The following is a 16,054-nucleotide window of genomic DNA, read 5'->3' on the forward strand; positions in this document are numbered from 1 at the left end:
AGGCTGGAGTCAGTGCTTAAAACAAGGCTGAGCGGTCCCTTGCAGGTGGCACTCTTCCTGCTTCTAGCCTGTTCCTAAACCACAGCGCCAAGAACTGGCTCATCACTTTGCTCCTGTGCGCTGCGGGGAAGAAAAACATGTTGGCTCCTGCACTGTTAGATGCCCTCCAGGTGGCATCCGACTGGGAAAATGGATTCTTCTTACCTTAGCAGCAAAGCTGGCATGAAGACACTGGGACACGGCGGCGGTGGGCCCAGTGGAGTAAGTGGAAAATTCCGAGGAGCCGGAGGCCAGGGGTTCTTGTTTGGCCCGTGGCAGGGGAAGTGTCAGAGACAGATTTATGAGACTCTGGGCAGTGATAAAATAAATTGTTTTAATGGGAGGCTTTCTGAAAGGGCAACTTTTTCTTGGGCTAGTCATCGGTTTCCCTGCCTTGGGGCTTCTTGGGGATGTTCTGGCTGACCCTGAACCCTAGCAGGAGTTAGGGTACCATTCTGACACTGTACCCAGGGCTGCCAGGGACGCACAGGTGTGTCTCAACATCAGGAGATTAGCGTTAGCTGGCAGTTGGTGCAAGACATCCATCCCTGTGTAGGGCCAGGCCTGAGGGAAGGGGCAAGGAGCTTCACCCCCCGCTCAGGCTATTTCTCCATGGGGGAAGAACCAAGGGCAAATCATCTGAAACTTCAACTCTGACCTTTACAAAGAAAACTAATAGACACTTTAGTATTATATACAGGGCAGAGGGGGGAATGGAGGGGGAGGTAATTGCACTTAATTACAGTCATTGACAGCTTACACCATTGGACACATTGACTTCTTTAAAAGAAAACTCAAGATCAGCTGGGGCGGGGGTGGGGGGAGTTTGCTGATATTTACAGTGTGTTTGGCTCAGTTCAATGCACGTGTCCTCCTCTCCTCGTTTCAGTAACAGATTCAAGTTTCATATCAGTTTGTTCGATGAAGAGCATCATATACACAATACAGCTCTCTCTCTTCCTCTTCCGTGGTTTCTTGTCCCCCATCCCGAAGGCAGACAGGGTCCTTGTCGTCATGGGAGAGGCATCGTGACAATACTGCAGGGCAGGGAAGCCGGTGCCTCCTGAGAGCCAGGGCGGACTGTCTGAGGCGCCAGCAGGATGCCAGGAAGCAGGGACTGCTCGCGGGTGCTTTCAGGTCACCGGGCTTTTCCGTGACAACCGCTTGGAGGGTGATGGTGTGGAAAATTGGGTCCTTGTTGCTGTGCACAAAGTAAGCGAGGTGTGGGTATCACCAGGCTTGGAGAGGACACTGCGGAGAGAGAGGAGAGAGCTCAGCTGTGTGCATTTGGCAGGGACATGGGCCATTAGCTTGGCTGCTTCAGGGCACTGACACCCAGCTGAGCCGGTAAAGAGCTCGGGTGGAGGGCGGGACCCGTGCCGCCTCTGGTCTGCAGTCTGTCCTGTAGCGTGCCTGCTTCAGAAGACAAAAGCCAGTGGCTGCCATCCTGGAGACAGTTACAGCTCTTATCCTGAAGCGGAGCTGCTCTTTCTGGGGAGCGGCATTTATAACGACCTTGGGTTGCTGCCCTGGCAGCTGGAGGAAAAGCTCTGGCCTCTTGTGGCAGCGGGGGTCTCTTCCCAAGGCCCCTAAGGGCAGGGGTCACTGTTTCACAAAACTTTAACAGACCAACAAGTGCCAGAGAATCCTGTTATATCTGCTCAGTGGACCGGTGTGGACCGCAGAGTCAGTGTTTACAATCAGCCTCCAGGCTGTGCCACGCGGCCCATCTGCTCTGAGCAACAGGCAAAAAGGACCACCATGTCCTTGAGCTCCCTATGGGGAGGAGTGACGGGTGGCAAAGCAGGGCAAAGACTTGGAGGGCCAGGGGAAGGGTCCAAGAACCGAGGTCTCTGATGCCAGCCTTCTGGGTGGGACAAGGTCAGGAAACCCCAGAATAGAGGAACTTATGAGAGGGGGGCCCACCCACCCTGCGGCCAGGCGGAACAGCATTACTCTCCCTTTTCCGTCCAGGATGTCCCTGCATCCGTCCCCTTTGCGAGCCTCTGTGTATCCGCTTCCCTTCTCGCTTCTGTTGGCATCGAAGGGGAAGGTTCTGCCTTCTGGTTGAGCGACCGATTCCTTTGACTTTCCCTCGACCGCACGCGCACGCGCACGCCTACCGCCACTGCTGCCACAGCTCCGTGACACCCACCCCCGCTGTGAGCTCCTGCAGCCGCGCCCAGGCATGGCCCTAGAGCAGGCTGCTCTTTTGCCCACTTTCCCGAGCAGGCAAACGGCTCGGAACTAGCCAGCGAATGCCCACGGTTTCAGAGGTAGGAGAGCGTGGAGCTGGAGAGTCAACACAGTCCTGGGTGTCTGCCAGCAAGTGTCCTTTCTACAATGCTCTGATTAAGGGCCTTCCACTAGCTTTGTGCTATTATTGGTCAAATGGCTCTCCATGTGCCTCAGTTTCTTCACCTGTCAAACAAGTTGCTGAGGCACTGGTGAGTGGCACTCAGGAAATCCTTGCTATGGTGTTGGCAGGACTGTTCTTACTAACCCCGCAAGGCACTCGCCATGCTGCTCCGAGGACTCTGCAGAGGGCGACGGGGCTGTGCACTCATGTGAGGAGACAGGCCTCCAGCCCTCCACATTCCTGAGGGCCTGGCCAGGGCCCCCTGATACCCTTTGCCTCTTCTTCCTCCCTCCACCCACCCCCACTCTCAAGCCTCTTTACTTCCCACTATCAGCCTTTTTCCAATTTTCAGATTTCAGGTGAAGGAGAGAGAAAATGGCTTGTGACCTTGCAGGTTTCAATAGAAGAGCAAACAAGAAGGGCAGATAAGGAGACGCCAGCAAGATTCTATGACCTGTCATTAGGGATGGGCTTCCCAGCTATCAAATGTTTGCTCACATAATAAAATGGTGGCAGAGCCCTAAATGTTGTCAAAGGAACTAGAGTTATTTGCCCCCTTCAGAGTCTAAACACAAACATCTGATAAGGAGTGTGCTGTGGTTCCTTAGAACTGAGGCCAGCAGCCAGCACACCCAGGCATGGGGGCCATGCCCAGAGGGTGTCCGAGAGCCCAGGAGCCCTCTGTCTGAAAGGTGTGGCCGCTGTGGCAATTGTTAAGGCTATCCTCATTCCCAGAGGATTTGTTACATCATGGTAACGGTTAACATTTATCAAGGGCCTCTTGTGTGCTGGGCACCATGCTAAGTAAGGGCTTTGCACAAATCACTGCCATGAATTCTCACATCCTCCCTTTCAGGGAGGTGACTGCCCAGGTCTGAGACACAGTTTGGAATGCCTGCTACATGCTCATACTCTGCCAGGCTCAGGGTCTGCAGTGGGACGCTGCCTCATTATGCACTCACAGAGTTTGCACTGCAGGGAGGGTTTTGAACATCTAACAAGTAAAAAAAAAGTGCATACATGTTTAATAAAATTTTAGGGGGAGACAAGTACTCTAGGAAAACAAGCTTGGTAACGAGTGAGGGTGAGTTGAGGGAAAAGGAAATCATTTTGGGGAAAAGACCCAAGAGGTGACTCCCTGCGCCTGGGACATAAGAGCTGCAGAAACGGAGCATCTCGTCATGATGTGCAGCAAAGGGTGCCCAGGCAGCAGCGCCGGAGTATCTGCCCTTCTTGTTTGCTCTTCTATTGAAACCTGCAAGGTCACAAGCCATTTTCTCTCTCCTTCACCTGAAATCTGAAAATTGGAAAAAGGCTGATAGTGGGAAGTAAAGAGGCTTGAGAGTGGGGGTGGGTGAAGGGAGGAAGAAGAGGCAAAGGGTATCAGGGGGTCCTGGCCAGGCCCTCAGTGGGATTCCCACACCAATTTACCCAAGTGCCATCACCACAGTCCATTGTGCTCTTCCCACCCCAGTTTGATCCTATTCCCCGCCTCCCACCCTAGACTGCTGGAGAGTTTTGACAGTGTTGCATGAACAGATCTTACTCACCAACAGGAGACAAGAGTGGGAGTGGGAAATGGGGAGATCAGTGAGAAGTGGAGGTGGAGGAGGGAAGAGGCATCATGAGAGGCGGCCAGATTTAGGTTGTGCTTTAAGGAATCTACAGCAGAGTTTTAGTGGTGGACTGGATGAGGGGTATAGAGGAGTCAGGGTTGATACTCTCAGGCATCTCATCTGGATTGACACCACCTTGGAAATGGAGGAGTCCAAGAGGAAACAATTTAGGTAGGGAGAAACCGGGGCACAATGAAAAGGGCCTGTTTCAGGCCTGGTCAGTTTGAGAGGCATCAGACTTCTGAGGCTCACAGATGGGCACGCCAGCGACGCACAGGTGTGTGACTGGGCGCTGGGGGCAAGGTGACAGGCTCTGCTAGGGTGGACACTTGTCTGCAGTCAAGGGACTGGAGATCACCATCCAGCAGTGAGCATACAGCGGCCCAAGAAGGCGCCCGGGGCCCTCCAACCAATGAATTGGACAGATGCGTTTTCAGCCAAGGAAATGCGGAGTAGCCAGTTTCACAGGGAAGACCCAGAATGGGGAGGTCCTAAAATCCAACTGAACAAAGGAAAGGGGGATTGGCTGTGCAGAGAGAGAATAAAGTGACCACTGTCGGGGAGGTGGCAGTGAGTAGACAAGGGGGGTGTCAGTGGTTGGAAAGCCGGGCTAAGGGTGAGGAAGCAAGGATGAGTATAGATAATTCGCCTTATCATTAGGTGAGCTGATAGCTCTATTCATGAAAAGGAATGGCTGTATTTCTAGATTTTTTTCTTTATATATATATATATATATATATATATATATATATACACACACACACACACACACACACACACGTGTGTGTGTGTGTGTGTGTTTTGCTGTATTTCTAGTTTTTACAACAAGGGGACTGAGGTCTGGAGAGAGCATAAATAACTTGCCAGGTGTCATGACAGAAAAGCTGATGTCTTTTATTATGTGAGAGCACTTCCTCCCAACCCTATCTCCTTTACCATTGAAAACCTTCCATCCCAAGCTCTAGAGACACTCAGGGCTGCCGACAGGGGAAGTCTGACCTGCTGCTGTGGCCTGGGTGTTTCTTAGCACTGAGCTAAGTGTCACAAATCTTACAGCACTTAGTCCGTTCAACAGCCCCATAAAATCAGATAAAAAAACTAAAGCTTAAAGAGAGATTAAACTCTCCCATAAGGTCCCACAGGCAGAAAGTGGTAGAATTTGTGCCCTGGTCTACCTAATTCCCAAGTGGGTGCTCTTAGTCATCAAACTCTACACTTCATCACCAGGCAAGAAGGTGGGGGTGTATGTGGAAATCGGCTGCAGGGAGTTCATGTGGAGGCTGTCTTCCTCCTTGTCAGCACCCCTGACCAGCGACTACTCCTGGGGCCCTCTCCTGACCTCTCCATAAACTAGGAAGTGGAGCAATGGGCAGAGAAGTTGTGGAAACAGGAGTCAGCGCACAGCCTGCCCACACTTGTTCTAACTGAGGTTGGTGCTTGTTGCAGTCTGGTCTGCAGACGGGCGGGGCATTGTTTTGCAGGAATACAGCACAGACCCACTCAGATGGGCCTTGGCAGCACTCAAAGCCTGAGAAAATGAGGGGAGCCAGACACTCCAGAAAGGAAAGGGCAGATGGCAATAGCTGCAGAGGGGTTCCTGGGGGAGAAAGTCCCAGCCTGAGGTTCCGCAAAGTTATCCCCAAAGTCCCTGTGCCTGTCTTGGCAAGGGCAAATAATGGGATCAGACAGACGCAAGTTCAAATCCTGCCTCTAGCCTTGGGTAACATGGGTCATTATTATAAGTGCTTAGAAATGGGTATTAGAGCGCCCTCCCTGGTGGCGCAGTGGGTTAGGGCGCAGCCCTACAAGCTAGTCGCAGCCACTTTAGTGCGAGTTCAATTCCCAGCCCCAGAGGTGACCCACATGGCGCGGCAGACCTCTCCTGACCTGCCCACTGCTTCCCTCAGTAGTGCACTTCGTTAATCTGCCTTTTCTGCTCCCCACTCTGTCTCTGGTGACTCTGCTCACTGCCCCTGCACCTCTGGCCTGTACCCCAGCTCTGTATGCAAAATCTTTACCTCAAAAACAGGGTATTAGAAAGAAAGTGTTATTTTTATGGATTTGGTCTGGAAATCAAGCTCCAGTTTTACCCTCTGTGTGAACTTGACCAGATCCTTTCTCTATACTTCAAATTTTAGTTTGCATATCAGGCATTAAAAATATCTGGGTGAGGGGTTTATCAGTCAAGGAAAGGTAAGATGGAAAAGCACCCAGAGCTTGGCAAATAGGGGGCACTCAAAAATGCCAGTTTTGAATTCCTTTCTTCTTTGCTTCCATCTTCCCCTACTTTTTCTTGCTTTCCCCCTCCCCACCTCCCCCTTTACTTGCATGACATGAACGTCTGCTATAGCACAGGTATTCATCCAAGCGCAAAGAAATTGGGTGCTTGGAGAGAGTCCTGAACTAGTTGCTTTTCTCCTGGGAGGTGGGTAAGAGGGCATCTCCACATCAGCAGAAGGGAAACAGGAATCTGAAGCCCAGGTCCAAGAAGTAGAGGACCCTTGAGAGCCCTAATCTTGACAAATTTTACTGCATCTCCTTTGGCCACAGGTAGACTAAGCAACAGTTCAGGAGCTGAAGGAAGGCGTCTCTTAAAGGATCACAGAAAGGAGAACAGGAAAGGGTTCCGAAGGACATGAACCGTGCGCACTCCACAGGCCCTCTGAATATTCTGGAAGGTGGGGGTGGAGTTTTTCCAGCTTATAGATGAAGAAACTGAGCCACGTGGTGGTGAACTAACTGCCTAGAGGTGATGCGGCTGGGATTCCTGTAGGTCTGGGGCTTTGCTGCGCACCCCTCTAGCCCACTGCCTTCTAGCACCACCCAGTACGTGTCCCTTTGCTGAGTAGTCAGTGCCGTGCGCATTAAACACTGTGTGCCACATGCACACCAGCACACGGGAGGTCCAGACAGCCTGCCCATGCGGGTGAGCTGCTTATTGTAGCCTCTCCCCCAGCGGACCTTACTGAGGGAGCCTCTTTTCTTCACATGTCCCCTGCCTCCTAGCCATGGTCTTGAAACGCCTTCCTGAAGATAATGTTTGAACACAAGGAAGAAGCAGAATTGCCACCAGGTTTCATCCAGACACAGTTCTGCTCCTTGCCTGGGGGAACAGAGCTTGAAAGCATTTTCTTCACCGTGGGTTGCTCTGTGGTGATGAGGTGGCATTGTATCCTCATTTTATTTCATTCTGCCTTTCTTATTCCCTCTTCTTCAGTTTGTGGGAAGAATTTCCTGATTGGATAATGGTATGTGGTTTCATTGTGACTCTTGTTTCTGACTTGTAAAGACACAAGAGCAGTGACTAAAATGGACATCTTAATGATGAGGGGTGGAAGAAGCCCAGGATTGCAGTCAATGACCAGAGTTTGGAGGTCCAGCGCTAGAGTTTATTATCTCTGTGCGTCCTTGGACAAGACACTCTGAGCCTTAGCTAATTTCTTCCAATTTTGTAAGAGGTTTCAATAACATGAAAATCGTGAGAAGTATAAACTGTAAAGTTCTGTGAATAGTTTACGCTTACTAGTAATCCTCATCATCCCAAAAATAAGCCTGTCATCAGACCCTGAAGTATTTGGGGGCTTGGAGACAACTTCACGGTAGTTCCAGAGGGCCGCTCAGACAGCTTCAAGGTCGGCTGGCCACTCTGTCCAGTGGAGGGAGAAGCCATCTGGGGCCAGTGCAGTGTCTGAGAGAGCATTGTGAAGTATTTTGATTAAGAGACCATTTCCTGAATTCAGAAGACTTGTTTCAACAAGCAAGCATCAAAGTCAACTTGGGAAAGACAGCAATAATTAATCACGGTCCTGTCTAGGGCCGACCAAGCGGCAGATGGATTGATAAACCTTTCAAAGGGGAAGGTATTCCCAAGGAGGGCTGCTGCGCCTGGCTGCCCCCCTGATTGAGATTTGTGAGCACAGAGAAATGTTTTCCCTGCTCACTACAAAGAGTGGGAAATCACACGGGAGTCGAAGGGCAGGGCGATGGGGGTGTCCTTTCATCTTCCACTGGGTGAGAGAAGAGTGGCAAAGCAGGTCCCACACACATCTCCCTTTGCCCCCGCCTGCAGGGCCTGGCTGCCTAGGTAGCGAGAGCTGGTGCCCATGGTGCGCCTGGCACTTTGGCTGCAGGACGCCTCAGCGGATCTGCAGGACGCCTCAGCGGATCTGCAGGACGCCTCAGCGGATCTGCAGAACAAGTATGATTCTCATCTTAAAGGTGCAGAAAGGAAGGCTTAGGGCGATCAGGTCACCAAGCAAATGCAGAAAGCCAGGCCTGGAATCCACCTGAGCCACGACCTGCAGGGCCAGGAGGTGCAGGTGAAGGGAAGGAGACCCCCAGCCTCTGAGTGAACCTGCTCAGGAGCCCAGGCCGTGGCTGCGGTGTGATCTGCAGGGCTCAGAAGAAAACGGGCCTACCAGACCCAGCCCAACTGAGAGGCTCCGACATGAAGTTCAAGGTTGTCGCCTACTTATCTAGTAATCAATAAAGGTCAAATAGTTCCCACACTGCACAGAGCCCAGCTACTAAAAGGTCCTATTGTGTAACGCTGGAACTGCCATCTGTATTCAGACACCTTGTCCTGTTTAACAACTCTTGGGCATCACTGGTGTCCAGCTGTCCAAGATGCAGTGAAGAGCCTCACTGTGGGGCCTCCATTATGCCATCACCTCTATGGGAATTAGTGATCAACTGAAACAGTTGACTCAGCCTCTGGATTCCTCACCTTCAGTGCACTGGGAGGTTGATTCTAAATTTCTCCATAAAATACCACCTGAATGGAGCTCCTGAAAAGACCACACCACCTAATGGGAAGTCCCTCTGGGTTCATACAATTGAGCCATTCTCTGGCGCTTACACAGCTCTGGGTTCAGCAGACAGGGAACATCAATCTCGGGACCCTGCCTTACACCTGACTTTCTCCAGTGATTAACTTCTAGAAAACTCTCAGGAATGCCTCTAACACTAACAAAAGTATGCAACTCCACAGTGGGTCTGACTTCCTGAGACTGCCTTGAATTAATTACACATCAATTCATTGGGGGACACTCCATCACAATGCCTAGAGGCTCTGTGTATTTCAATTTCTAGCAACTTAGCAAGCTTCCATCCTCACTTAATATTCCTGTTGAGCAAGTTGGGGGGAGCAAAAAGTCTCTTCAGCCCATGGCCCATTTCCCTGTGACCTCAGGGATTCCTTCAGCAGGGGACAGGCAGTCTCAGAGGGGTCACACTGTGGCTGAGCCCACACTTGCCACACATCCTGCATAGCAACAGCCGAGGCCACACCCCCCGCCCCTTCTTCTTGGTGTTACCTGTTTACTGGAAGGCATGTTGGTCAGTGTGCTGATGCTGCTGGTGTCTGTGACCACCATGGCAGACGGGAACCGGGAGGTGTGGGAATACTGGGGGGGTTCCTGCTTGTGTGTGTACACTGGGGAGACAGAGTGAAGACAAGAACAATGTCAGGTCACACAGGCAGATGCACAGTTACAGACCGCCCACCCCACCACACCTGCTTCTCTGAGCTGATAGAAGGGGGCAAGGGGTGGTGGTGGTATTAGGGAAGGTGGTGTGATGTGGGGAAAGGAATGGCCATTTTAAATCCAGGCTCCTTAAGTTACTCAACCTTGTTTCCTCACCTGTCAAATGGGAATGGTATCTGTTGGGGTTAGAAGAGGTCATATCTGAAGCACCTGTACCAGAGAATAAACAGCCAAGTACAGCCGAGTAGTGGTGGACTAGTGCTGGTGTCCTGGGAATACTCTGGGGGCCTGTGGGGAGCACACTGCCAGGCTCGGGTGGGCGGGGACACATGTGGTCACAGGCTGCTACAGGCTGTGTCAAATTTTTCAGATGCCACGAAAATGTGATTGGAATGTGAGATGGTGCTGAGAAACCAGCTTCTCAGGCCTGAGCGGAGTATTCACCACTTTCACCAAAGTCTAAGCATCCACAAGTGCTTATATGGTGCATCTCAGATCTCAAGTCCCAGAAAGTTCTAAGCAGCTGGCCAGCACCTGCCGCCACACCTGCCATGACTCAAGCACCAGCTCCCGTGTGGCCATTGTCGAGTGATTTGAAGTTGCAGTTAGACGTGGGTGTAGGTAATTGTCTCATTCTGGACTGTTCTGGTTTGTGCTTAGAAGACGCATACTTATGACATCACAGAAATATGAGGGATGATAGACAAAGGGAGACCGATTCACATAAAACCTCCAGGAGCATGTGACTCATTGTTTTAGTTTTTTTTCCAGTACTCGTTCACCGAGTCTAGAACCTTTTGACTTGGGCTAGTTATCAGTACATTTCAGGTCACATGACCAATTAATGAAAGCATGTTGCTGCTAGGCCCTGAAGGCGGGCCCAGCCCGGTCCCCTGGTTAGGAAGGGGGACGAAGGTGACCGCCCGCCCCTCCGCTTGCCCTTCGCAAGCTGGGAGGCTGGTTGTTTCCTGGTCTGGGGTCCCTTGGACAATCCCTTCATGCCCAGCCAGTCCACAAGTCACTGGTGACCACTTTCTGACTGTTCCACCAGCCTGGCCATCAAAGAAACCTGCCCAGGTGAGGGGGCCTGTCGGGAGCACACTGCCAGGCTCTGGGAGGAAGGGGAGGGCCACATGTGGTCACAGACTGCTACAGGCTGTGTCAGATTTTTCAGATGCCATGAAAATGTGATTGGAATGTGAGATGGTGCTTAGAAACTAGCTCCTCAGGCCTGAGGGGGGAATGAGCCTGAGGAAGAAGTTTGAACTTGGCTGTTCGCCTTTCAGACTCGTATCTCTAACTGTAGCAACCAGGGAGAAACTAAAATATTCTTCCCCACTCCTGCCTATTAAGCACCCCTTTAATAAGCAATCACTTGTGTCTCTATAATCCTATGCTTACATTAATGGCTCTTCAGTATTTCGATTTCATCTCCATAATCACTTTACACACATATTTCCATTTTATAGATGACGCAGTGGAGACTCAGAGGAGCAAAGTAATTTACCAATAGCTGGTAAGACTCAGAGCCAAGAGTTAAATCTAAGTCTGTCAAACTTCGAGACTAGCACTATTCTAGAGACTTCTCTGATGTTCTCTGGGACCATTCCTGAAACAAGAAGGTCATCCTTTTTATGGTTGCTCCCCAAATATATATAGGCCAGGGGCTTTATCCTGGTATGGCCAGAGAACTGGAGGCCTGGGGCTTGGGATTAGGACAGAGATGGAGGTGGTGGGGTGACTGGGAAATAGGTAGCTGAAGGTAGATTCAGGTAGATGTAGAAATGGATACAGGGACTCGCCTTTGTGAGCAGGCAGGAATGCCAATATTCCTTGCCCCTGATGCTGCACAGCTGGTGTTTTCCACCAGGGCTCTTTCTTGTTTTTTCATTAGACTCCACCTCTGGGTATATAAGTTGGAGGACCAGGGGGACTCTGGAAGGTTTTTCTATTTGCAAATGCAAATAGGATGCAAATGATATACCAACTCTGATGACTTGGTAATAGCTGCTTGGAATGTTGAGGCTTAAGGGGGAAAGGTGCTATGGTTGACTACTGACCTCTTCTGGGGGTGGGGGCAGGCTGGGAACTCGTGGCATGTATCCCATATTAGTTACCCCTGGCTCTCTAGCTCCACCTCCCCTGTACAGTCAGCTCAAGTATCTTCCTGAGGAATTTGGGGGTAGAGAAGAGGACTAGAAAAGGTTTAAGAGTCATGCTTGAGAACTGACTGGTTTGAGAATGGGGGGGGGGGCGGAGAGGAGGAGAGTGACCACACCAATAAACTTCCAAGACAGTTCAGACCCAGAGAGGGGAGAGGCTGCAGCTGAGGGCAGCTGAGAGACGGAGCCCCCTCCCTCACATGCTGTGTCCTTACTGTGGGAGTTCTGCAGCTGAGTCACAGTGGCCATGAAGGGTGGCTGGGCCATGTGGCTGCCTGGGCTCTGCTGCATGAGGGGCTGCTGGTGAGGGCTGTGCAGCTGCTGGGAGAACTGGACAGGCTGCAGGGCTGCCAGGCTGCCAGCCACGCTGTTGATGACAGGGATGCTCTGAGCTTGGGAGGTGTTGAGGCCTGTGGGAGCAAGAAGGAAAGATGAGAGATGGTTTCAGGGTTGAGGAGAGGTAGCTGGACAGGGACACTCATCCAGAGGGCCATATGCTAGGCACTAGGCTAAACCTGTTACAGAAGAGATTGCATGGGTGTGCAATGGGGTGGGGGGGGGGAGCAGGGGCAATTTGATAGACAAAGAAAAGCTTGGAGAGAGTGATCTGTCCAAACGCCACAGTGAGTTGTGGCTGGGGACCAGTTTTAAAATGCATCTCTCATTAGGGCCTGAGTCTCTGCAAGTCATTCCAGGACCTTCCAAACTTAGCAACCTTGAGGAAGCAAGGGACCTGCAAAGCTGGCCCTACCTGCCCACTCTATCCATGCCCAACTCAGCAGGCTTGCCCTATGTCCCCACAGTAAGAGTGTCCATTCCAAGGTGTGCATCAGTGCTCAGATCCATCTGTCCAGAAGAGGGCAGGAGTGTACAGGAACCCATATTCTGATGCGCAACAAAACCACCTCCAGTCCCAGAAGCATGTCGTCTGAAGGCCTTCATAGGGCAGGCAGTGCCGAGACCCTGAGCGCCCAGGTGCCCATTCTCTTCACTGTAGCAGAGGGCACCAAGAAGACACAGCTCAGCCAGCCTCTGAGAGGGCCGATCAGATCCGTCAGACAGAGCTTCCGGCGTCAGAAGGACCAGACAGTGGAAGGAGGAAACATTCAGGAAAATGCTGGCAGTTACAAGAGGTCTTGCCATTGTTGTGTTCTGGGGCATGAGGTTCTCTGTGATTCTGTGTTGTTCTACTTCCTGAGGGCCCTTTGGAACTGAGGCCAGAGTGGCCAAGTTTGGGCCACTGGTGCCTGCTTTCCAGGACCTTCCCTGAGCAGGACCCTGGGGAAGACAGCTGGACACAGTGGGAGTAGGGACAAGCATCATGGAAGATGCCCATTCCTCCCCTAGAGCCACTAAGGTTCCTCTGACTGAGTTTTGTAGAGAGTGAGGGGAAGAATAGCATGAAGGGAATTCAGGAAAAGGGCTCATTTAGGCAAGTGCAGAGAAGTGGAGAGTTTTTCTTTTAAAGATTTGTTTTTAATTTATTTATGCCTACAAGAATTGGGGTGTACGCCAGAGGTGCAGGGGCAGGTGGGGGGGGATTCACCAGAGGCAGAGTGGGGAGCAGAACAGGCAGATTGGCTGAAATACACTGATGAGGGGAGCAGGTCAGCTAGGAGAGGTCTGCTCTACCCTGTGGGTCAGCTCTGGCCAGGGAGGAGCTCATGTTGCAGGGGCTGGTGATTGCTTGACAGTGCTGTGTCTTTAACCCCTGTGCCACCAGGGAAGCCAGAGAGGAGTTTCATAAGGAAATTCAAAGGAAGTGCTCCAGGGAGACAGCACAAAGATCTCCAAAATTACCTACTCAGAGCTTCAGTTAATACCACTATTGCAAATCTAAAAAGCAAGACCCATCGCCTGAAATGTAGAAGGGCAGAAGTCACTCCTGGTTCTCTTAGGGAGGCTTGAGGGTGGAGTCTCCTGATCACCCTCAGAATACTACCATCTCCAATTCCCCATGCTACCAGACACCTGATATCTTGTCTCCTTCTCCTACCACCTTCTTATGGTCTTAGTACCTGAGGCGAACCATGGATTTTCTGTTTTCCCAGGCGCCTTTTGCAACTGCACTTCTTGGGAAACTGCTCTGTCTAGAAAAGCAAATTTTCCTGTCTAGAGTGGATGACATTTGAGGGCATAGTTCTGAAACCTGCTTGTGCTTTAGAATTATCTAGGGGAGCTCTTTAAGAAATATACATTCCTAGGCCCCACCCAAGACTTAATGAGTCAGAACCTTCGGAGGTGAGGCGCAGGAATCTTATTTTCAACATGGGCTGTGACCCTGTGCCGCAATGCCAGGACTGAGAGTTACTGATGTCATTCCAGCTCCCAGTGGAGTGTGACTCCTGGCCCTGGTTTCTGGGCAATGGCTCCTGCTTAAACAGCCTGTTGTCCAGTTCAGTTAGCGAGTCCAAGCAGCTGCCAGGTCATTCATTATCATATTCACTCTGGGTCTCTGCAGACCTGAGACAGGGTCCATGATCTCAACAGGACACACGTTCCTATTTAAATAAGGATCCTGCAGGCATGCTGACACTCCATAAGGTTTCATGACACTCCCTCAGCTGAGCTTTCTGAGGTTCTTCACACTCCAAGTATACACGCATGTGTGTGCAGCACAGACACACATAATTCTAAGGGCAAGATACTCTCTGGTACTGAAGTGAGAAATTAAAACTATCGTGAGAAGGCAGAGAAGGATGGGTGGAGGAGGTCAGAAGGCACCTGCTTCCAATTTAAAAATACGGAATATCCACAGGGCAAGAGAGTACCCAGAGAATTGACAACTGTGTGCATCAGTTAGAAATGAGTGGAAAGGAGGTAAGTGAGTTAGTTTATGTATCATTTTGGTTGTAAAATAAAGTAGGCTATATCGCCCATGGGACTTTACATCCAGTCTTCTAGAAGGCAAACCAGTTTGTTCTAGGCACCCTTTCTCATTCTCAATCCAGTCCTTGGCATTGGCATGGTTAGCATATTCCTGGAAGGGGCCCAGTGAAAAGTACAATAAATTGAGAATAAGTTCTTCTTCTATGGGCCTTCTGTCTTTGCTATTCCTATGCCCTCTGAGGAAGTAAATACGGAGTTCACTGACTTCCTAGCAGTTAAGGATAGAGAGCCACACTCATTCAGCAATCTGTACCGCCCACAGGTGTGGCCTTGTTTCTCTTCCAAAGAGCTCCTGTCGTTCTCTTTAGATGTGGTCTGAGTTTCTACCCTGGGTTGGAGTTGATTTAGCGAGGGGGTGGGGGAAGGAAGTAAAAAGGCAGGAACAGAACGAAAAGAAGCAGTTGACATGGACATTGGACCCAAGGAGGGACAGGGGCAGCAGGGCAACACCCTGCCCCACGGGTGAGCACCTGCCCCTCGAGTCTCCGCCAAGGCCTCTCACGCACACGCCCCAGGGGCACGATGGTCTTTCTTAGAAACAACACTTTTGCCCAAGTTGTGATAAAGTTGTAGCGCACTGGATACTCAGCAAAATTAAAATTCTAAGAGAGGCATCCATGACATAGCCTGCCTCCGCCTTCCTGCGGCCCCACGGGGCCCTCTGTGTGAGAGTACAGGCTGGCTATGGAATGTGGGCCTTCTGGGGCAGGAAGGGATGGCTCTCTCTTCCTGTCTGTGGCATGGGCTTAGCTACAGGTCTCAGAGCTGCTATGACAGTTTCCCTTGGAGTTCCTACCAGTGGATTGTCACTACTGGCCCAGGAGGTCTTATCTCACCACACAAAATTCCCTATGAAAAGGAAGTCCATTGTGCCACATTCGATCTTCACCAACACACAGAAACATCAGCATGCAGATATTTAGAGAAGGGACTGGAGAGCAGACAAAGTACAAACTATGGCACTGGAGAGCAGACAAAGTACAAACTATGGCAATACATATACTCACGCCTTATAGATTTATAAACGTGTCAATAGGTTGTCATCTCAGCAACCCATTTACAGATGAGGAGACTGAACCTCATTAAGAGGTTGCACAGGGCCTCCCTGGTGGGGCAGGAGTGGAAGTCTTAGTGCCATCAAGCTATCACCAACCACTGTGGCATGAGTTCCATCAGCAGCCAGGGAGCTGACCCACACGGCACAGCACACTTCTCCTGTCTCACCCACTGCTCCCCTCAGCAGTGTGTTTCAGTGGATCGGCCTGTTCTGTTCTCTGTTCTGTCTCTGGTGAATCCTCTTGCCAACCCCTCCCCTGACCCCCGACATCTCTGGCCTATACTTATATCCCTGTTCTTGTACTTATAAATAAATAAACTTAAATCTTTAAAAAAAAAAAAGATTTCACAGCTGGCATTCTGTGAACAAGATTCAATTGTCCCTTGTTTTACATGAAACAATCCAAATTTGTGAAAGAAACAGGCATTAAACCTTCCCTGGTGGTG

At 50.8% G+C, this 16,054-nt stretch overlaps 1 protein-coding gene across 3 annotated transcripts in view; it reads right to left on the minus strand.

Moving 5' to 3' along the window:
* Positions 1–354: 354 nt before the first annotated feature.
* Positions 355–16,054, minus strand: part of HNF1B (HNF1 homeobox B) — a 51,164-nt gene continuing 35,464 nt past the window's right edge. For 2 of the 3 annotated variants that reach the window (XM_004684468.2, XM_004684467.2), the window contains exons 7-9: positions 11,878–12,072; positions 9,330–9,448; positions 355–1,290 (exon numbers count right to left, since the gene is read on the minus strand). In XM_004684468.2, coding sequence (XP_004684525.1) covers positions 1,270–1,290; positions 9,330–9,448; positions 11,878–12,072 — 335 coding nt within the window. In that variant the 3' untranslated portion in view covers positions 355–1,269. The remainder of the gene's footprint in view (positions 1,291–9,329; positions 9,449–11,877; positions 12,073–16,054) is intronic. The other variant, XM_004684469.2, reaches the window with a different exon arrangement.

This window comes from Condylura cristata, unplaced genomic scaffold (assembly GCF_000260355.1).
Source record: "Condylura cristata isolate star-nosed mole 26May11 unplaced genomic scaffold, ConCri1.0 scaffold00017, whole genome shotgun sequence".
Lineage (NCBI taxonomy): Eukaryota > Metazoa > Chordata > Mammalia > Eulipotyphla > Talpidae > Condylura > Condylura cristata.